This window comes from Panulirus ornatus, chromosome 18 (genome assembly GCF_036320965.1).
Source record: "Panulirus ornatus isolate Po-2019 chromosome 18, ASM3632096v1, whole genome shotgun sequence".
Taxonomy (NCBI): Eukaryota; Metazoa; Arthropoda; class Malacostraca; order Decapoda; family Palinuridae; genus Panulirus; species Panulirus ornatus.
Window position 1 is genome coordinate 497,535 of NC_092241.1, and position 24,835 is coordinate 522,369.

General features: G+C 42.0%; 1 protein-coding gene across 1 annotated transcript in view; it reads left to right on the plus strand.

The window, feature by feature from the left end:
• Positions 1 to 24,835, plus strand: part of LOC139754951 (serine/threonine/tyrosine-interacting protein B-like) — a 385,378-nt gene that overhangs the window by 48,328 nt on the left and 312,215 nt on the right. Inside the window, exon 2 of the mRNA XM_071672774.1 lies at positions 18,156 to 18,283. Within this exon, the coding sequence (XP_071528875.1) occupies positions 18,188 to 18,283 (96 nt within the window). The 5' untranslated portion in view covers positions 18,156 to 18,187. The remainder of the gene's footprint in view (positions 1 to 18,155; positions 18,284 to 24,835) is intronic.

Sequence of the window (24,835 nt, forward strand, 5' to 3'; positions counted from 1 at the left end):
AGTAGGGTTGAGGGTCAAGTCAGTTGGGAGGTGAGTTTGAATGGAGAAACCTGGAGGAAATAAAGTGTTTTAGATATCTGGGAGTGGATCTGGCAGCGGATGGAACCATGGAAGCAGAAGTGAATCATAGGGTGGGGGAGGGGGCGAAAATCCTGGGAGCCTTGAAGAATGTGTGGAAGTCGAGAACATTATCTCCGAAAGCAAAAATGGCTGTGTTTGAAGGAATAGTGGTTCCAACAATGTTGTATGGTTGCGACGCATGGGCTATGGATAGAGTAGTGCGCAGGAGGGTGGATGTGCTGGAAATGAGATGTTTGAGGACAATATGTGGTGTGAGGTGGTTTGATCGAGTAAATAATGTAAGGGTAAGAGAGATGCGTCTAAATAAAAAGAGCGTGGTTGAGAGAGCAGAAGAGGGTATTTTGAAATGGTTTGGGCACATGGAGAGAATGAGTGAGGAAAGATTGACCAAGAGATGAAATGAGATGTTTGAAGAAAATATGTGGTGTGAGGTGGTTTGATCAAATAAGTAATAATAGGGTAAGAGAGATGTCGTAATAAAATGAGTGTGGTTGAGAAAGTAGAAGAGGGTGTTTTGAAATGGTTTGGTCACATGGAGAGAATGAGTGCGGAAAGATTGAAAAAGAGGCTATATGTGTCGGAGGTGGAAAGAACGAGGAGAAGTGGGAGACCAAATTGGAGGTGGAAAGATGGACACCGACAAAGCAAAATAAAAATAATAATGAATATATTATTTTTTTCATTTTGCTCTGTCGCTCTCTCCCGCATTTGCGAGGCAGCGCAAGGAAACAGATGAAAGGAATGGCCCAACCCACCCCCATACACATGTATATACATACACGTCCCCACACGCAAATATACATACCCATACATCTCAATGTACACATATATATACACACACAGACATATACATATATACACATGCGCACAATTCACACTACCTTGCCACACATGGAATAACATCCCCCTCCTCCCTCATGTGTGCGAGGTAGCGCTAGGAAAAGACGACAAAGGCCCCATTCGTTCACACTCAGTCTCTAGCTGTAATGCAATAATGCCCTAAACCACAGCTCCCTTTCCACATCCAGGCCCCACAGAACTTTCCATGGTTTACCCCAGACGCTTCACATGCCCTGATTCAATCCATTGACAGCACGTCGACCCCGGTATACCACATCGTTCCAATTCACTCTATTCCTTGCCCGTCTTTCACCCTCCTGCATGTTCAGGCCCCGATCACTCAAAATCTTTTTCACTCCATCTTTCCACCTCCAATTTGGTCTCCCAGTTCTCCTCATTCCCTACACCTCTGACACATATAGCCTCTTTTTCAATCTTTCCGCACTCATTCTCTCCATGTGACCAAACCATTTCAAAACACCCTCTTCTACTTTCTCAACCACACTCATTTTATTACGACATCTCTCTTACCCTATTATTACTTATTTGATCAAACCACCTCACACCACATATTTTCTTCAAACATCTCATTTCCAGCACATCCACCCTCCTCCGCACAACTCTATCTGTAGCCCATGCCGCACAACCATATAACATTGTTGGAACCACTGTTCCTTCAAACTTACCCATTTTTGCTTCCAAGATAACCTTCTTGACTTCCACACATTTTTCAATGCTCCCAGGACTTTCGCCCCCTCCCCCACCCTATGATTCACTTCCACTTCCATGGTTCCATCTGCTGCCAAATCCACTCCCAGGTACCTACAACAGTTTATTTCCTTCAGTTTTTCTCCATTCAAACTTACCTCCTTATTGACTTGTCCCTCAACCCTACTGTACTTAACAACCTTGCTCTTATTCACATTTACTCTCAGCTTTCTTGTGTCACACACTTTAGTACTAATCTCAGTCACCAGCTTGTACAGTTTCTCACAGTGCTGTATTATCAGCAAACAACAACTGACTCACTTCCCAAGCTCTCTCATCCATAACCGACTGCATGCTTGCCCCTCTTTCCAAAACTCTTGCATTCACTTCCCTAACAACCCCATCCATAAACAAATTAAACAACCATGGAGACATCACGCACCCCTGCCGTAAACCAACATTCACTGAGAACCAATCACTTTCCTCTCTTCTTACTCACACAGATGCCTTACATCCTCGATAAAAACTTTTCACTGCTTCTAACAACTTGCCTCCCACACCATATACTCTTAATACCTTCCACAGAGCATTTCTTTCAACTCTATCATATGCCTTCTCCAGATCCATAAATGTTACATACAAATCCATTTGCTTTTCTAAGTATTTCTAACATACATTCTTCAAAGCAAACACCTGATCCACACATCCTCTACTATTTCTGAAACCATACTGCTCTTCCCCAATATGTACATGCCTTCACCCTCTCAGTCAATACCCTCTCATATAAATTCCCAGGAATACTCAACAAACTTATACCTCTGTAATTTGTGCACTCAATTTTATCCCCTTTGCCTTTGTACAATGGCACTATGCAAGCCATCCTCCAATCCTCAGGCATCTCGCCATGAGTCATAGATACCTTAAAGAACCTTAGTAACCTGTCAACAATACAGTTACACCCTTTTTAATAAATTCCACTGCAATACCATCCAAACCCTCTGCCTTGCCGGCTTTCATCTTCCGCAAAGCTTTTACTACCTCCTCTCTGTTTACCAAATCAGTCTCCCTAACCCTCTCACTTTTCACACCACCTTGACTAAAACACCCTATATCTGCCACTTTATCATCAAACACATTCAACAAACCTTCAAAATATTCACTCCATCTCCTCCTCACATCACCACTACCTGTTATCACCTCCCCATTTGCCCCCTTTACTGGTGTTCCCATTTGTTCCTTTGTCTTAAGCGCTTTATATACCTCCTTCCAAAACACCTTTTTATTCTCCCTGAAATTTAAGGATACTCTCTCACCCCAACTTTCATTTCCGCTCTTTTTCACCTCTTGCACCTTTCTCTTGACCTCCTGCCTCTTTCTTTTATATATCTCCCATTCATTTGCATTATTTCTCTGTAAAACACGTCCAAATGCCTCTCTCTTCTCTTTCACTAATAATCTTACTTCTTCATCCCATCACTCACTACCCTTTCTAATTTGCCCACCTCCCATGTTTCTCATGCCACAAGCATCTTTTGCTCAAGCCATCACTGCTTCCCAAAATACATCCCACTCCTTCCCCACTCCCCTTATGTCCTTTGTTCTCACCTTTTTCCATTCTGTACTCAGTCTTTCCTGGTAATTCCTCACAGAAGTCTCCTTCCCAAGGTCACTTACTCTCACCACTCTCTTCACCCCAACATTCTCTCTTCTTTTCTGAAAACCTCTACATATCTTCATCTTCGCCTCCACAAGATAATGATCAAACAGTCCTTCAGTTTCACCTCTCAGCACATTAATATCCAAAAGTCTCTCTTTTGCGCACCTATCAGTTAACACAAAAACCAATAACGCTCTCTGGCCATCTCTCCTACTTACATACGTATACTTATGTATATGTCTCCTTTTAAACCAGGTATTCCCAATCACCAGTCCTTTTTCAGCACATAAATCTACCAGCTCTTCACCTTTTCCATTTATAACACTGAACACCCCATGCTAACCAATTATTTCCTCAATGGTTATATTACTCACCTTTGTATTCAAAATCACCCATCACTATAACCTGGTCTCATGCATCAAAACTTCTAACACGCTCACTCAGCTGCTCCAAAAAACTTGCCTCTCATGATCTTTCTTCTCATGCCTAGGTGCATATGCACCAATAATCACCCATCTCTCTCCATCCACTTTCAGTTTTACCTATATATATGAGCAAAGGTGAAATAGGTAGTATGCTTGAGTAAAGAAACCTGGATGTTCTGGCTCTCAGTGAAACGAAACTCAAGGGTAAAGAGGAAAATGGTTTTGAAAAGTCTTGGGAGTAAAGTTAGGGGTTGGTGAGAAGAGAGCTAAGGAGGGAGTAGCTGTGCATCTGAAGCGGAAGTTGTGGGAGTGTGCAATAGATTGATGTGGGTGAAACTGAAAGTGGATAGAAAGAGAGGGGTGACTATTGATGCCTAAACACCTGGTCATGAGAAGAAAGGTCATGAGCGACAAGTGTTTTGGGAGCAGCTGAGTGAGTGTGTCAGTAGCTTTGATGCACAAGACCAGGTATTAGTGATGGGTGATACAAATGCAAAGGTGAGTAATGTGGTTATTGAGGGTATAATTGGTGTGCATAGGGTATTCAGTGTTGTGAATGGAAATGGTGAAGAACCTATGGAATTTTGTACTGAAAAAATACGTTTTTTTTTTTTTTTTTTTTTGCCGCTGTCTCCCGCGTTTGCGAGGTAGCGCCAGGAAACAGACGAAAGAAATGGCCCAACCCACCCCCATACACATGTATATACATACGTCCACACACGCATATATACATACCTACACAGCTTTCCATGGTTTACCCCAGACGCTTCACATGCCCTGATTCAATCCACTGACAGCACATCAACCCCGGTATACCACATCACTCCAATTCACTCTATTCCTTGCCCTCCTTTCACCCTCCTGCATGTTCAGGCCCCGATCACACAAAATCTTTTTCACTCCATCTTTCCACCTCCAATTTGGTCTCCCACTTCTCCTCGTTCCCTCCACCTCTGACACATATATCCTCTTGGTCAATCTTTCCTCACTCATTCTCTCCATGTGCCCAAACCATTTCAAAACACCCTCTTCTGCTCTCTCAACCACGCTCTTTTTATTTCCACACATCTCTCTTACCCTTACATTACTTACTCGATCAAACCACCTCACACCACACATTGTCCTCAAACATCTCATTTCCAGCACATCCATCCTCCTGCGCACAACTCTATCCATAGCCCACGCCTCGCAACCATACAACATTGTTGGAACCACTATTCCTTCAAACATACCCATTTTTGCTTTCCAAGATAATGTTCTCAACTTCCACACATTCTTCAAGGCTCCCAGAATTTTCGCCCCCTCCCCCACCCTATGATCCACTTCCGCTTCCATGGTTCCATCCGCTGCCAGATCCACTCCCAGATATCTAAAACACTTCACTTCCTCCAGTTTTTCTCCATTCAAACTCACCTCCCAGTTGACTTGACCCTCAACCCTACTGTACCTAATAACCTTGCTCTTATTCACATTTACTCTTAACTTTCTTCTTTCACACACTTTACAGAACTCAGTCACCAGCTTCTGCAGTTTCTCACATGAATCAGCCACCAGCGCTGTATCATCAGCGAACAGCAACTGACTCACTTCCCAAGCTCTCTCATCCCCAACAGACTTCATACTTGCCCCTCTTTCCAAAACTCTTGCATTCACCTCCCTAACAACCCCATCCATAAACAAATTAAACAACCATGGAGACATCACACACCCCTGCCGCAAACCTACATTCACTGAGAACCAATCACTTTCCTCTCTTCCTACACGTACACATGTCTTACATCCTCGATAAAAACTTTTCACTGCTTCTAACAGCTTGCCTCCCACACCATATATTCTTAATACCTTCCACAGAGCATCTCTATCAACTCTATCATATGCCTTCTCCAGATCCATAAATGCTACATACAAATCCATTTGCTTTTCTAAGTATTTCTCACATACATTCTTCAAAGCAAACACCTGATCCACACATCCTCTACCACTTCTGAAACCACACTGCTCTTCCCCAATCTGATGCTCTGTACATGCCTTCACCCTCTCAATCAATACCCTCCCATATAATTTACCAGGAATACTCAACAAACTTATACCTCTAAAAAACTTATACCTTTAAAAAACTTATGCATAAGTATACACATGTGAGTAGGAGAGACGGTCAAAGGGCATTATTTGATTATGTGTTAATTGATAGGAGTGTTAAAGAGAGTCTTTTGGATGTTAATGTGGTGATAGGGGCATCTGGAGGGATGTGTGTGTTCACTATCTAGTGGAGCGGAGGTGAAGGTGAAGATTTGTAGAGGTTTTCATAAAAGAAGAGAGAATGTTGGGGAGAAGAGAGTGGCGAGAGTAAGTGAGCTTGGAAAGGATACTTGTGTAAGGTGATGAAGTCCCTGAAGATTATTAAGTGTAGAATGGCAAACCGGCGAGAGCAAATGACGTGAGGGAAATGGATGAGGAACGGAATGTTATTTATTTATTGATTATACTTTGTTGCTGTCTCTTGCGTTAGTGAGGTAGCGCAAGCAAACAGATGAAACAATGGCCCAACCCGCCCACATACACATGTATATACATACATGTCCACACACGCACATATACATACCTACACATTTCAATGTATACATATATATACATACACAGACATATACATATATACACTTATACATAATTCATACTTGCTGCCTTTATTTATTCCCGTTGCCACCCCGCCACTCCTGAAATGACATCTCCCTCCCCCTGCATGCATGCTAGGTAGCACTAGGAAAAGACAACAAAGACCCCCTTTCTACATCCAGGCCCCACAAAACTTTCCATGGTTTATCCCAGACGCTTCACATGCCCTGGTTCAATCCATTGACAGCACGTCGACCCCGGTATACCATATCGTTCCAAATCACTCTTATTCCTTGCACACCTTTCACCCTCCTGCATGTTGAGGCCCCGATTGCTCAAAATCTTTTTTCACTCCACCCATCCACCTCCAATTTGGTCTCCCACTTCTCCTCGTTCCCTCCACCTCTGACTCATATATCCTCTTTGTCAGTCTTTCCTCACTCATTTCAAAACACTCTCTTCTGCTCTCTCATCCACACTCTTTTTATTACCACACATCTCTCTTATCTTTTCATTACATACTCGATCAAACCACCTCACACCACATATAGTCCTCAAACATCTCATTTCCAACACATCCACCCTCTTCCACACAACCCTATCAATAGCCCATGCCTTGCAACTGTATAACATTGTTGGAACCACTGTTCCTTCAAACATACCCATTTTTGCTCTCCGAGATAATGTTCTCGCCTTCCACACATTTTTAAATGTTCCCAGAACTTTCACCCTCTCCTCCACCCCATGACTCACTTCTGCTTCCATGGTTCCATATGCTGCTAAACCCACTCCCAGATATCTAAAACACTTTACTTCCTCCAGTATTTCTCCATTCAAACTTACCTCCCAATTGACTTGTCCCTCAACCCTACTGTACCTAATAACCTTGCTCTTATTCACATTCACTCTCAGCTTTCTTCTTTCACACACTTTACTACTAAACTCAGTCACCAGCTTCTACAGTTTCTCACCTGAACCAGCCACCACTGCTGTATCATCGGTGAACAACTGACTCACTTCCCGAGCCCTCTCATCCATAACTGACTGCATACTTGCCCCTCTCTCTGAAACTCTTGCATTCACCTCCCTAACAACCCCATCCATAAACAAATTATGTAACCATGGAAACCACCACCCCTGCCGCAAACCGACATTCACTGAGAACCAATCACTTTCCTCTCTTTCTACTCGTACACATGCCTTACATCCTCAAGAAAAACTTTTCACTGCTTCTAGCAACTTGCCTCCGACACCATATACTCTTAATACCTTCCACAGAGCATCTGTATCAACTCTATCATATGCCTTCTCCAGATGCATAGATGCTACATACAAATCCATTTGTTTTTCTAAGTATTTCTCTTATACATTCTTCAAAGCAAACACCTTATCCACACATCCTCTACCACTTCTGAAACCACGCTGCTCTTCCCCAATCTGATGCTCAATACATGCCTTCACCCTCTCAATCAATAACAAGTAGTGATGATGTGAGGAGATTGAGTGAGTATTTTGAAGGATTGTTGAAAGTGTTAGATGAAAGAGTGACAGATATAGGGTGTTTTGGTCAAGTTGGTGTGCAAAGTGAGAGGGTTAGGGAGAATGATTTGGTAAACAGAGAAGAGGTAGTGAAAGCTTTGCAGAAGATGAAAGCTGGTAAGGTATTGGGTTTAGATGGTATTGCAGTGGAATTTATTAAAAAAGGGGGTGACTGTGTTGTTGACTGGTTGGTAAGGATATTAAACGTATGTATGGCTCATGGTGAAGTGCCTGAGGATTGGCATAGTGCATGGATAGTGCCATTGTACAAAGGCAAAGGGTATAAAGGTGAATGCTCAAATTACAGAGGAATGTATTCGGGGAAGAAGTGTTGGTATGTGCAAAAGATGCATGTGACATGAGAAAGGTTGGAGGTGGGCAGATGAGAAATGGTACTGAGTGGTGGGATGAAGAAGTAAAGTTGTTAGGGAAAGAGAAGAGAGAGGTGTTTGAATGATACTTACAAGGAAGGAGTGTTAATGATGGGAAGATGTAGAAAAGAAGGTGGGAGGATGTTAAGAGGAAGGTGCAAGGGTTGAGAAAGAGGGCAAATGAGAGTTTGGATGAGAGAGTATCATTAAACTTTTGGGAGATTAGAAATATGTTTTGGAAGGAGATATATAACTTGTGTAAGACAAGAGAACAAATGGAAACATCAGTAAAGAGGTCAAGGAGGAAGTAATAACAGATAGTGATGAAGTGAGTATTTTGATGGTTTGTTGAATGTGTTTGATGATAGAGTGGCAGATATAGGATTTCAGTCGGGGTGGTGTGCAAAGTGAGAGGGTCAGGGAGAGTGCTTTGGCTAAGAGAGAAGAGGTAGTGGAAGCTTTGTGGAAGAGAAATCCAGGAAGGTGACAGGTTTGGATGGTTTTGTGATAGAATTTAAGAAAGGGGGTGACTGTGTTGTTGATTGGTTGGTAAGGATATTCAGTGTATGTATGGATCATGGTGAAGTACGTGAGGATTGGCAGAATGCATGCATTGTGCCATTGTTTTAAGGCAAAGGGGATAAATGAGAGTGTTCAGACTAGAGGCATAAGTTTGTTGAGTATTCCTGGGAAATTATATGGGAGGGCATTGATTGAGAGGGTGAAGGTATGTACGGAGCATCAGATTGGGGAAGAGCAGTGTGGTTTCAGAAAGTGGTAGGGGATGTGTGGATTAGGCGTTTGCTTTGAAGAATGTTTGAGAAATACTTAGAAAAACAAATGGATTTGCATGTAGTGTTTGTGGATCTGAAGAAGGCTGATGTTAGTTGATAGAGATGCTTTGTGGAAGGTCTTAAGAGTATAGGGTGTGGAAGGTAAGTTGCCAGTGAAAAGTTTGTACGAATAGGAAGAGAGGAGAGTGATTGGTTCACAGTGAATGTCAATTTGCAGCAGGGATGCGTGATATCCCTCTAATTTGTTTATGGATGGGGTGTTTAGGGAGGTGGACACAAGAGTTTTGGAGAGAGGGGCAAGTATGCAGTCTGTTGTGGATGAGAGGGCCTGGGAAGTGAGTCAGTTGTTGTTCGCTGATGATACAGCACTGGTGGTTGATTTGGGTGAGAAACTGCAGAGGTTGGTGACTGAGTTTGGTAAAGTGTGTTAAAGGAGAAAGTTGAGAATAAATGTGAACAAGAGCAAGGTTATTAGGTACAGTAGGGTTGAGGGACAAGTTAATTGGGAGGTAAGTTTGAATGGAGAAAAGCTGGAGGGAGTGTAGTGTTTTAGATATCTGGGAGTGGACTTACCAGTGGATGGAACCATGGAAGCGGAAGTGACTCATTGGGTGGGGGAGGAGGCAAATGCTCTGGGAGTGATGAAGAATGTGTGGAAGGTGAGAGCATTATCTCATAGAGCAAAAATGGGTTTGTTTGAAGGAATAGTGCTTCCAACAATGTTATACGGTTGCAAGGCATGGGCTATAGATAGGGTTGTGCAGAGGTGGCTGGATGTGTTGGAAATGAAATGTTTGAGAACAAAATGTGGTGTGAGGTGGTTTGATCAAGTAATGAAAGGGTAATAGAGATGTGTGGTAATGAATATTGTGCGGTTGAGAGAGCAGAAGAGAGTGTACTGAAATGGTTTGGACACATGGAGAGAATGAGTGAGGAAAGATTGTCAAAGAGGATATATGTGTTAGAGGTGGAGGGAACAAGGAGAAGCAGGAGACCATATTGGAGGTGGAAAGATGGAGTGAAAAAGATTTTGAGTGGTTGGGGCCTCAACATACAGGAGGGTGAAAGGAACAAAGTGAATTGGAATGATGTGGTATACTGGGGTCGACATGCTGTCAGTGGACTGAACCAGTACATGTGAAGCATCTGGGGTAAACCGTGGAAAGGTTTGTGGGACCTGGATGTGGAAAGGGAGCTGTGATTTCGGTGCATTACACAAGAAAGCTGGAGACTGAGTGTGAACAAGTGGCCTTTGTTGTCTTTTCCTAGTGCTACCTCGCACGCGCATGGGTAAGGGGGGGTGCCATTTCATGTGTGGCGGGGTGGCAACAGGAATGGATAAAGGCAGCAAATATGAATTATGTACATGTCTCTATATGTATATGTCTGTATATGTTTCTTCTTTTTTTTCTTTCAAACTATTCGCCATTTCCCGCATTAGCGAGGTAGCGTTAAGAACAGAGGACTGGGCCTTGAGGGAATACCCTCACCTGGCCCTATTCTCTGTTCCTTCTTTTGGAAAACTAAAAAAAAAACGAGAGGGGAGGATTTCCAGCCCCCCGCTCCCTCCCCTTTTAGTCGCCTTCTACGACACGCAGGGAATACGTGGGAAGTATTCTTTCTCCCCTATCCCCAGGGATAAATATATATATATATATATATATATATATATATATATATATATATATATATACATATATATATATATATATATATATATATATATATTTAATACATATTCACCATTTCCTGCACTTGCGAGGGAGCACTGAGAACAGAGGACTAAGTCTTAGAGGAAATATCCTTACTTGGCCCCCTTCTCTGTTCAATTTTTTGGAAAAGTTATACAATTCCAGGACCCCTTTTATGGGACTCGAGCAGCTTCTGGGCTGCACTCTAATCAACACAGAAATGATGAACTCTATGGTGAGAAATTCCTAGAAGACCCAGCACTTTTTCCATCTGCTGACAATGATAAAACCACACAAAGTAACTCCTCACTTGTAATGTAACTGTAAACAGGTGGAGTCTGATAACATATATCTATCCATATATCTATATCTCTGATGCCTAATCCCTTTGGGAACTCCCTTAGGGGATGGCCATGGCATATCCATAACTGCTGAACTCCAGTGCCACTTCTTAGACTAACACCTCATGCTTAACAGACCACTAGCAGAGGACAACTCTAGTACATTTTTTTCAGAGGCTCTTACCTAATATTTCAACCTACTACTTCTACCTAATACCTATTCCTATTCATTAAAATGTTTCGACCCAATGCAATAGGTAACATGGATATGTTGTATTTATTATTATTATTATTATTATTATTATTATTAACAGTAACAGAAGTAGTATTCTATAATAATAATAATAATTTTTTTTTTCATACTATTCGCCATTTCCCGCGTCAGCAAGGTAGCGTTAAGAACAAAGGACTGGGCCTTTGAGGGAATATCCTCACCTGGCCCCCTTCTCTGCTCCTTCTTTTGGAAAATTAGAAAAAAAAGAGAGAGGGGAGGATTTCCAGCAAGATGAAGAGAGTATTCTGAATGGTGTTTGGAACATGGATGTATGGAGCAAAAGAGAAAGGCATGGTGAACACAGATAGGAGGTGAAAGCCTTGCAATAAAAAAGGAGCAGAGTGGATGATGTGCATCTGAATGGTTCAAATAGGATTTCCTATATATGTATCACTTAAGGTGAGTGGTAGAGGACTAGTGTAATGCATGTATATTACATTAACCCCTCGATTTAATGGTAAGGGGGTGTCTGTTAATGCCGAACGTCCATTATATCAAGAATGTAACCTATGAGCCATTTTTTAATACAATGCACTGTTCACAAGCTTTTTAACTCCTATGTCATTTGATGCCATTTTGAATTCTCTGTATACAACCTGACCACACAGCAGCTTGAGGCAAACTGAGACTGAAGTAGAGTATACCTCACACTACCAAAAACAAGTAAGATATGAAATGCACATGGTATGGCATTTGATATTTTTAAATATTCTTTATTTCTTAAATTATTATATGTATATGTATATGTATGTATACATTGAAATGTATAGGTATGTATATGTGCGTGAGTGGGTGTTTATGTATATACATGTGTATATGGGTGGGTTGGGCCATTCTTTCATCTGTTTCCTTGCGCTACCTCGCTAACGCAGGAGACAGTGACTAAGTATGATAATAAAAGGATATTAAAAAGGTGAAAAAGAGGGCGAATGAGAGTTGGGGTGAGAGAATATCGTTAAATTTTAGAGAGAATAAAAAGATGTTTTGGAAGGAGGTAAATAAAGTGCTAAGAAAAGAGAATAAATGGGAACATCAGTGAAGAGGGCAAATGGGGAGGTAATAACAAGTAGTAATGAAGTGAGAGGGAGATGGAGTGAGTATTTTGAAGGTTTGTTGAATGTGTTTAATGATAAGAGTGGCAGATATAGGGTGTTTTGGTCGAGGTGGTGTGCAAAGTGAGAAGGGTCAGGGAGAATGATTTGGTAAACAGAGAAGAGGTATTGAAAGCTTTACAGAAGATGAAAGCCAGCAAGGCAGCTGGTTTGGATGGCTTTGCTCTGGAATATATTAAAAAAGGTGGTGACTGATGTTGACTGGTTGGTAAGGATATTCATTGTATGCATGGTTCATGATGAAATGCCTGAGGATTGGCAGAATGCGTGCATAGTGCCATTGTACAAAGGCAAATGGGATAAAAGTGAGTTTGCAAAATACAGAAGTATAAGTTTATTGAGTATTCCTGGGAAGTTATATGGGAGGGTATTGATTGAGAGGATCCAGGAATGTACAGCGCATCAGATTGGGGAAGAGCAATGTAGTTTCAAAAGTGGTAGAGGATGTGTGGATTAGGTGTTTGCTTTGAAGAATGTATGTGAGAAATACTTAGAAAAGTAGATGGATTTGTATGTTGTATTTATGGATCTGGAGAAGGCATATGATAGAGTTGATAAAGATGCTCTATGAAAGTTATTAAGAGTATATGGTGTGGGAGGTAAGTTGCTAGAAGCAGTGAAGTTTTTATCGAGGATGTAAGGCATGTGTACGGGTCGGAAGAGAGGAAAGTGATTGGTTCCCAGTGAATGTCGGCTTGCGACAGGGGTGCATGATGTGTCCATGGTTGTTTAATTTGTTTATGGTTGGGGTTGTTAGGGAGGTGAATGCAAGAGTTTTGGAGAAAGGGGCAAGTATGCCGTGTGATGTGGATGAGAGGGCTTGGGAATTGAGTCAATTGTTGTTAGCTGATGATACAGTGCTGGTGGCTGATTCGGATGGGAAACTGCAGAAGCTGGTGACTGAGTTTGGTAAAGTGTGTGAAAGAAGAAAGCTGAGAGTAAATGCAAATAAGAGCAATGTTACTAGGTACAGTAGGGTTAAGGGACAAGTCAATTGGGAGGTAAGTTTGAGTGGAGAAAAGCTGGAGGAAGTGAAGTGTTTTAGATATCTGGGAGTGGATTTGGCAGCGGATGGAACCATGGAAGCGGAAGTGAGTCACAGGGTGGAGGAAGAGCAAAAATGGGTATGTTTGAAGGAATAGTGGTTCCATCAATGTTATATGGTTGTGAGGCATGGGCTATAGATAGGGTTGTGTAGACGAGGATGGATGTGCTGGAAATGAGATGTTTGAGGACATAATGTGGTGTGAGGTAGTTTGATCAAGTAAGTAATGAAAGGGTAACAGAGGTGTGTGGTAATAAAAAGAAAGTGGTTGAGAGAGCAGATGAGGGTGTATTGAAATGGTTTGGTCACATGGAGAGAATGAGTGAGGAAAGATTGACAAAGAGGATATATGTGTCAGAGGTGGAGGGAATGAGGAGAAGTGGGAGATCAAATTGGATGTGGAAGGATGGAGTGAAAAAGATTTTGAGCGATCGGTGCCTGAACATACAAGAGGGTGAAAGGCATGCAAGGAATAGAGTGAATTGGAAGGATGTGGTATACTTGGGTCGACATGCTGTCATTGGATTGAACCAGAGCATGTGAAGCATGTAGAGTAAACCATGGAAAGTTTTGTGGGGCCTGGATGTGGAAAGAGAGCTGTGGTTACGGTGCATTACACATGAGAGCTAGAGACTGAGTATGAACGAATGTGGCCTTTGTTGTCTTTTCCTAACGCTACTTCGCATGCACGTGGGGGGACGGGGGGGTGTTCAAAATCTTTTTCATTCCATCCTTCCACCTCCAATTTGGCCTCCCACCTCTTGTTCCCTCCACCTGTGACATATTCTCTTTTTCAAATCCCTCACTCATTCTCTCCATATGTCCAAACCATTCAACTCACCCTCTTCTGCTCTCTCAATCACACTCTTTTTATTACTACACAACTCTTTTACTCCTCTCATTACTTACTCGATCAAACCACCTCACACCCGATATTGTCCTCAAAGATTTCATTTCCAACACATCAACCCTCCTCTGTACAAACCTATTTATAGCCCATGTCTTGCAACCATGTAATATTGTTAGAACTACTATTCCTTCAAACATACCCATTTTTGCTCTCCAAGATAGTGTTCTCTCCGCACATTTTTCTTCTCTTCCAGAACCTTCGCCACCTCCCCACCCAGCTAGTCACTTCTGCTTCCATGGTTCCATATGCCGTTTAGTATACTCCCAGAAATCTAAAACACTTCACTTCCTTCATTTTTCTCCATTCAAACTTACAGTCAAGCTAACTTATCCCTCAGCCCTACTTAATAACCTTTCTCTTATTCTTATTTACTCAGCTTTCTCGTTTCATGCTTTTCTAAACTCAGTCACTAATTTCTGCATTTTCTCACTTGAATCAGCCACCACTGCTGAATCATCAGCAAACAACAAGTGGCTTATTTCCCAGGCCCTCTCATCTCATATATATTTTTGTTGAAGCCTATAGTCACGGACAGATTCCACATTAAGGCTGGGCTTTGATTGAAATATAGAGAGAATTATGAAATGGAAAAAGAGTACAAGGGAAATTATTCATGAACCCATAGTAATACCCATAGAAGTGGGAAAGTGAACCAACATTGTGGCATAGGATATGGCAGTCAAGTTTGGAAGTTAGCCTGGGACATTTTATAAGTCAGACTCAACTCTGTCAAGTAAGAATGCAGAGCTAGAACCACCGCAAATGTGAGAGCAGTGCTCCTTAAATGACTAATCAATCCCTTGTATAAATGGAACGACTGTTAAGAAGAGAAGTTTCGACATTTAAACAGGGCACCTAGTTTCTTAGAGGCAGCCTTAGCTATTCCTGTAATGGGTTTTCAAGAAAGAGTGGATGTTGCACTAATATCAAGTATGTTCATTGAGGAGAGATGAGAGTTGTGAGGAGTTTTTGATAGAGAGATGGGTAGAAACTGGGTATTGGAGGCATTAAAGTTAGCAAGATTTTGTGTACCCCACTGAGATATCCTAAGCCGTAGTTTATTGAGGAAGCTGTGACAAGACGAATTGCAGATTGAGTGAGAGAAGAGGGAGCAGAATTAAAGGACGTGAATGAGTGTATTGTTGAGTCGTCAGCATATAAGTGAATTGGACTATTTGTGGAGGGGAGGAACTCATTGAAAAATAAAGGAGAAAAAGTGTAGGGGACAGGACAGAACCATGAGGGACACCACTGTTGATGGAGAAAAGGAGAGGAGGCTGTTCCTATAACAACCACAGAGATAGATTGTCCAGAGAGGAAACTAGATATGAAGGAGCAAAGTGAGGGAGGGAAGCCAAAAGATGAAAGATAAGCAGGGATGAAACCCTGATGCCACACCCTTTCAAAAGCCTTAGATATGTCAAGGGCAACTACACATGACTCCCCAAAATCTTTCAGGGATGATGACCAGGGTAGGAAAGAATATCTTAGTGGATCTCGCCTTATAGAAGCCTTGCTGGTGATCAGAGAAAAGACAGTGATTTTCAAGGTGTTTAGGAATATAGGAGTTGAGGAGGGATTCAAAGACTTTGGAAATGGTGGATTCCAAAGCAATAGGACGACAGTTAGATGGGTCAGAATGGTCATCCTTCTAAGGGATGGGATGTATCAATGCATGCTTCCAAGGGGAAGGAAAAGTTTTGATTTTTAAACAGAAATGGAACAGATAAGCAAGCACAGGTGTAAGTTCAGGGGCATTCCCTCTCAGTACATGTGGTGGATGCCATCAGGACCATAAGCCTTGCTTGTCTTTATAGGTAGGTATGAAAAAGGGACTAGTGAGAACATCATTATACAACTGTGTCTAGACAACTGTGCCTCAGAGAGAAGTAAGATAGAAGTACTAGACAGATGGCGTTTAACAGAGGAGAGGTTACTAAAGAGACCACAAATGTTAGTATAGTGAATAGAAAAAGAGGAAGGTGTACCAGAGAGGGAAAGGTCATGGGAAGGGCTGGTACTACTACTGCCAGAGCCCTCCCCTCTCATTGGCAGTAGAGTCAGGTAGAAACCTGGAGAGTCTTAGCATCCCATGATGCTGGGGACTAGGGGCCATATATTTGATGGCCTCTGTCATGATGTCATTTATGAGTTTTTGAGTGGACAGGAATTGGTAAGAGTACTTATGTGAAAAAAAAAGTAATAATGATAAGCAAGGTTTGAGGTGTACGGTGGGTGTAAGAAGATGGTATGACTAGCCTGGTAGTCCCATTTTGATAAGACAGAAAGTAAGACCAGCAATCCTGACATGGAGTGTAAGATGGTACAAGACACTACTTTAACGCTCCTCAGTCAGGATGTTAGTACTACGCTAAGTAGCTGTTGTCAACAACCTACTACCTAATGGGTTGCTCCAAGAGTAGGGGACAGGATAATCCTTGAGTTAGCTGGGGTACTGGGAGGGGCCAATACACAACCACCTGAGCCCTTCCTCTTACTGGTGTTAGAGTTACACAGTAAAGTGTAGTCAGAGTATTCATTGAATTTGCAGGGGTCATGAAGGGGCCATAATTCTACTACCTGCCTCATGGCAAAATCCCCTTGTATTAGTACTGTATTGGTCTCCCTTTCCTCTCTATACTCTTCCTAAAATGCTCAAGGACTAAATCAGCAATGTTCTGAAGCCTAAATATTTAGGGCCCATCCTTGCCCAAATGTCACGAATGGCCACCTCCAGCTTAGGTTGAAATGAAGTATCTTTGGTATGTAATTTCATCTTCACAATTGCCCACAAATTTTCTATTGGATTCAGATCTGGTGAATTTCTGGGCCAATCCCTGAAAAACCACTGCACTTTCTTTAGGCTAATCAGTATCTATTTTGGCAATGTGGCAGGAACCCCATCTTGCGTGAACACCTTGGCCTTCACTTTTTGAATGAATTTGTATGTGTTTTATTGGATTGCGTATTCTTCAGGTTACATTGCAAGTGAAAAGTTACCATCGGCAAAGCAGTATCATTGTCATTAATGAAATGAAGCACTGTCTCATTCAAGTACTTCTCACTATGAGGAGAACCTCCTAGCCCTACTTCTGAATATAGCTTACCCTTTGAGCTACTGGAATGTCTGGAAAAGGGGTCCTATGGTAACACCAGGACCCTTCTTGAAAGGGATTCTGGGATAACTAGAATAATTATATCATTATTATTATCATTATACTTGATCGCTGTTTCCTGCATCTGCAAGGTAGCACCAGGAAACACTATGAAGAAAGACCCATCCACTCATATATACACATGTACATATTCATACTTGCTTACCTTCATACATTCCCGGCACCACCCCACCCACAGGAAACAGCATCGCTATCCCCTGCATCAACAAGGTAGCACCAGGAAATCAGACAAAAAAAGCCACATTCATTCACACTCAGTCTGTAGCTGTCATGTGTAATGCACGAAAACCACAACTTTCCTTGGTTTACCCCAGACATTTTACATGCCCTGGTTCAGTTCATTGACAGCATGCCGACCCTGGTATACCTCATTGTTCCAATTCACTCTATATTCTTTGCTCACTTCTCACCCTCCTGCATGATCAGGGCCCGATTTCTCAGAATCTTTTTCACTCCATCTTTCCACCTCCACTTTGGTCTCCTGCTTCTCCTTGTTCCCTTCACCCCTGAAACACACGTATCCTCTTTGTCAGATTATGAGAGTATGAATAATTTGTCAATATTTTTCACATTTTCAGAAAGAATAACAAAGTGATAGTAAGTCATTACTATGGAAGTAGACTGGCTCTATCCCATGAGAAGGGACATGCAGGAGATCCTCCCAGGACTTTACCTTGGCCCTTACAGTGCAGCTACCAAATCCAGGGTAAGATATCCTTAGAGTTTGGCTTGCAAACATGCTTATATATTTCATATTCTAATTGTCTCCAACAACCTGTGCTAGATTAATGGGTCACATGTTTAATATTTGATTTTCCCACATTAGTGAGGTAGCACCAGGAACAGATGAAGGAAATGCTTCATTTCCTCACTTCCAAGTTCATGCTGTCATGTAACATTCATCAAAACCACAACTACCTGTCCACAGTCAGGCCCTTCAGACTTTTGTGTGCTTTCCCCAGCTGCTTCATATGCCAGGTTCAGTCCATTGACAGCACGTCATCCCCTGCATACCACATCGCTCCATTTCACTGTATCTCAAGCATGCCTTTCACCCTAACCAAAATCTTTTTCACTCCATCCTTCCAATCTCCAGTTCAGTCTCCCCTTCTCCTTGGCCTCTCCTTTACTGACACATATATCCTCTTTGTCAACCTCTCCTTCCTCATTCTCTGCATATATCCAAACATTTCAGGAACACTGTCTTCACCCCTCTCAACTATATACCTATTACCATAATTCTCTTTTACCCTAATATTACATACTCAATCAGTCCTCCTCACACCACATATTGGTCTTAGACATTTTATTTTAAACACATCCACCCTCCTTTGTACTTTATCCTTTATACCTCGTGGTTCGCATCCATACAACATCTCTGGAACTACTATATGTTCAGACACCCATTTTTGCCCTCCCAGATAGCATTCTCTCTTTCCAGACATTCTTCAATACTGCAAAGACCTCAGGCCACTCGCACACTCTGTAACTTACTTCCACTTCCATAGTTCTGTTTGCTGTCATATTTGCTCCCTGGTATCTAAAACACCACATTTCCTCCAAGTCTTTTTCATTCACATTCTAGCTAAACATTTTCTCTGCACTGCTAAACATCATGACCTTACATTTGCTCATGTTCACTCTTAATTTCCTTTGTTCCCACAGACACGCACCAACTGTAATTTTTCATGAATTTGCTACCAGTGCTGTGTCATAAGCAAAGAACAACTGACTTATTTCTTAGACCCCTTACACCTTACATACTGCATACCTGCCCATGTCTCCTAGACTACTGCATTTAACTCTCTCACCACACCAACCATAAATGAATTAGTCATGGTGACATTGCAGACCCCTTCTGCAGTCCTACCTATACCTTGAACCACCCATCCTTCTCTTTATGTACTTGCAATTATGCCTAACTCTCTTGTTAAAACTCCTCACTATTTCTAATAGATCTCCTATCCCATCATATATTGATAAAGCCTTCCTCAAAGTATCTCTATCACTCGTATTATAAGCTTTTTCCTGATTCATAAATGCCTCATACAGATCATTTGTTTTCTCTAATTATTTTTCACACATATTCTTTAGTGCAAACACAATTCACACATCCTATACCGCTCCTGAAACTGCATTGTTCCTCCCCAATCTAATGTATCATTCATGCTTCCACTCTATCACCACTCTCCCATGATAGTTACAAGGTACATTCAACAAACTTATAATTTTGTAATTGAAACACTCATCTTTTCCCCCTTTGTATTCATACAGTGGCATCATAAAGGCATTTTGCCAACCCTCAGGGACCTTGCCATCAACCATACATAAACTGAAAATCCTAACTAATCAGTCAACAACACAGTGACCCTCATTTCTTATGAAAATTTAACTGCAATACCATTGTCTCTGGTGGCTTAGCTGCTTTTTATCTCATGCAAAGCTTTCAGATACTTTCTTACGTATGATCCATTCACGACACTGAACACCCCATGTACACCAGTTATACCCTCCACTGCCATATTACTCAAATTACCCATCACTATAACCCAGTCTCGTGCATCAGAGCTGCTCTCAAAATACTTGCCGTTCATGATCTTTCTTCTCATGACCAGGTTCATAGGCAACAATAATCATCCATCTCTCTCCATCCACGAGTGAAGAATTTACTTTCTTACACTTTCACATACTCCCACAACTCCTGCTTCAAGAGTAGTGCTACTCCTTCCTTAGCTCTTGTCCTCTTACCATCCCTTGAATTTACTCCCAAGACTTTTCCATACCTTTTATTGTTATTACGATTATTATGATATATACATATATACACGTCCACACACGCAAATATACATACCTATACATCTCAACGTATACATATATATACACAGACAGACATATACATATATGCACATGTACATAATTCATGCTGTCTACCTTTATTCATTCCCATTACCACCCCGCCACACATGAAATTATAACCCCCTCCACCTGCATGTGCGCGAGGTAGCGCAAGGAAAAGACAACAAAGGCCACATGCGTTCACACTCAGTCTCTAGCTGTCATGTATAATGCATTGAAACCACAGCTCCCTTTCCACATCCAGGCCCCACAGAACTTTCCACGGTTTACCCCAGACGCTTCACACACCCTGGTTCAATCCATTGACAGTATGTCGACTCCGGTATACCACATCGTTCCAATTCACACTATTCCTTGCACGCCTTTTACCCTCCTGCATGTTCAGGCCCAAGTCACTCAAAATCTTTTTCACTCCATCTTTCCACCTCCAATATGGTCTCCCACTTCTTCTTCCCTCCACCTCTGACACATATATCCTCTTGGTCAATCTTTCCTCACTCATTCTCTCCATGTGACCAAACCATTTCAAAGCACCCTCTTCTGCTCTCTCAACCACGCTCTTTTTATTACCATATGTCCCTCTTACCCTATTATTACTTACTCGACCAAACCACCTCACACCACATATTACCCTCAAACATGTCATTTCCAGCACATTCACCCTCCTCTGCTCAAATCTATCTATAGCCCATGCCTCGCAACCATATAACATTGTTGGAACCACTATTCCTTCAAACATACCCATTTTTGCTTTCGGAGATAATGTTCTCGACTTCCACACATTCTTCAGTGCTCTGAGAGTTTTCGCCCCCTCCCCCATCCTATGATTCACTTCCGCTTCCATCATTCCATCCGATGCCAAATTCACTCCCAGATATCTAAAACACTTCACTTCCTCCAGTTTTTCTCCATTCAAACTTACCTCCTAATTGACTTGTCCCTCAACCCTACTGTACCTAATAACCGTGCACTTATTCACATTTACTCTCAACTTTCTTCTTTCACACACTTTACCATATTCACATTTACTCTCAACTTTCTTCTTTCACACACTTTACCACTCAGTCACCAGCTTCTGCAGTTTCTCACACGAATCAGCCACCAGCGCTGTATCATAAGCAAACAACAACTGGCTCACTTCCTGAGCTCTCTCATCCCCAACAGACTGCATACTTGCCCCTCTTTCCAAAACTCTTGCATTCACCTCCCTAACAACCCCATCCATAAACAAATTAAGCAACCATGAAGATATCACACACCCCTACCGCAAACCTACATTTACTGAGAACCTATCACTTTCCTATTTTCCTACATGTACACATGCCTTACATCCTCGATAAAAACTTTTCACTGCTTCTAACAGCTTGCCTCCCACACCATGTATTCTCAATACCTTACACAGAGATCTCTATCAACTATATCATATGCCTTCTCCAGATCCATAAATTTTTTTTTTTTTTTTTTTGCTTTGTCGTTGTCTCCCGCGTTTGCGAGGTAGCGCAAGGAAACAGACGAAAGAAATGGCCCAACCCACCCCCATACACATGTATATACATACGTCCACACACGCAAATATATATACCTACACAGCTTTCCATGGTTTACCCCAGACGCTTCACATGCCTTGATTCAATCCACTGACAGCACGTCAACCCCGGTATACCACATTGCTCCAATTCACTCGATTCCTTGCCCTCCTTTCACCCTCCTGCATGTTCAGGCCCCGATCACACAAAATCTTTTTCACTCCATCTTTCCACCTCCAATTTGGTCTCCCTCTTCTCCTCGTTCCCTCCACCTCCGACACATATATCCTCTTGGTCAATCTTTCCTCACTCATTCTCTCCATGTGCCCAAACCATTTCAAAACACCCTCTTCTGCTCTCTCAACCACGCTCTTTTTATTTCCACACATCTCTCTTACCTTTACGTTACTTACTCGATCAAACCACCTCGCACCACACATTGTCCTCAAACATCTCATTTCCAGCACATCCATCCTCCTGCGCACAACTCTATCCATAGTCCACGCCTCGCAACCATACAACATTGTTGGAACCACCATTCCTTCAAACATACCCATTTTTGCTTTCCGAGATAATGTTCTCGACTTCCACACATTCTTCAAGGCTCCCAGAATTTTCGCCCCCTCCCCCACCCTATGATCCACTTCCGCTTCCATGGTTCCATCCGCTGCCAGATCCACTCCCAGATATCTAAAACACTTCACTTCCTCCAGTTTTTCTCCATTCAAACTCACCTCCCAATTGACTTGACCCTCAACCCTACTGTACCTAATAACCTTGCTCTTATTCCATAAATGCTACATACAAATCCATTCGCTTTTCTAAGTATTTCTCACATACATTCTTCAAAGCAAACACCTGATCCACACATCCTCTACCAATTCTGAAACCACACTGCTCTTCCCCAATCTGATGCTCTGTACATTCCTTCACCTTCTCAATCAATACCCACCCATATAATTTACCAGGAATACTCAACAAACTTATACCTCTGTAATTTGAGCACTCATTGTTATCCCCTTTGCTTTGTACAATGTCAATATGCAAGCATTCCTCCAATCCTCAGGCACCTCACCATGAGTCATACATACATGGAATAACCTTACCAACCAGTCAACAATACAGTCACCCCCTTTTTTGATAAATTCCAATGCAATACCATCCAAACCCGCTGCCTTGCCGGCTTTCATCTTCCGCAAAGATTTTACTACCTCTTCTCTGATTACCAAATCGTTCTCCCTAACCTTTTCACTTTGCATACCAGCTTGACCAAAACACCCTATATCTGCCACTCTATCATCAAACACATTCAACAAACCTTCAAAAAATACTCACATCATCTCCTTCTCACATCACCGCTACTTGTTATCACTTTCCGATTATCCCCCTTCACTGAAGTTCCCATTTGTTTCCTTGTCTTACACACTTTATTTACCTCCTTCCGAAACATCTTTTTATTCTCCCTAAAATTTAATGATACTCTCATTTGCCCTCCTTTTCACCTCTTGCAACTTTCTCTTGACCTTCTGCCCCTTTCTTTTATACATCTCCCACTCATTTGCATTATTTCCCTGCAAAAATCATCCAAATACCTCTCTCTGCTCTTTCACTATTAATCTTATATCTTCATCCCACCATCCACTACCCTTTCTAATCTGCCCACCTCCCACGCTTCTCATACGACAAGCATCTTTGGCACAAGCCGTCACTGCTTCCCTAAATACATCCCATTCCAACCCCACTTCCCTTACATTCTTTGTTCTCACCTTTTTCCATTCTGTACTCAGTCTCTCCTGGTACTTCCTCACACAGGTCTCCTTCCCAAGCTCACTTACTCTCACCACTCTCTTCACCCCAACTTTCTCTCTTCTTTTCTGAAAACCTCTGCGAATCCTCACCTTCGCCTCCACAAGATAATGATCAGACATCCCTCCAGTCACACCTCTCAGCACATTAACATCCAAAAGTCTCTTTTTCGGACGCCTATCAATTAACACGTAATCCAGTAACGCTCTCTGGCCATCTCTCCTACTTACTTACTTATACTTATGTTTATCTCTCTTTTTAAACTGGGTATTCCCAATGACCAGTCCTTTTTCAGCACATAAATATACAAGCTCTTGACCATTTCCATTTACAACACTGAACACCCCTTGTACACCAATTATTACCTCAACTGCCACATTGCTCAACATTGCATTCAAATCACCCATCACTAGAACCCGGTCTCATGCATCAAAACTTCTAACTTACTCACTCAGGTGCTCCCAAAAACTTGCCTCTCATGATCTTTCTTCTCATGCCCAGGTGGATATGCACCAATAATCACTCATCTCTCTCCATCCACTTTCAGTTTTACCCATATCAGTCTAGAATTTACTTTCTTACACTTTCACATACTCCCACAACTCCTGCTTCAAGAGTAGTGCTACTCCTTCCTTAGCTCTTGTCCTCTTACCATCCCTTGAATTTACTCCCAAGACTTTTCCATACCTTTTATTGTTATTACGATTATTATGATATATACATATATACACGTCCACACACGCAAATATACATACCTATACATCTCAACGTATACATATATATACACAGACAGACATATACATATATGCACATGTACATAATTCATGCTGTCTACCTTTATTCATTCCCATTACCACCCCGCCACACATGAAATTATAACCCCCTCCCCCTGCATGTGCGCGAGGTAGCGCAAGGAAAAGACAACAAAGGCCACATGCGTTCACACTCAGTCTCTAGCTGTCATGTATAATGCATTGAAACCACAGCTCCCTTTCCACATCCAGGCCCCACAGAACTTTCCACGGTTTACCCCAGACGCTTCACACACCCTGGTTCAATCCATTGACAGC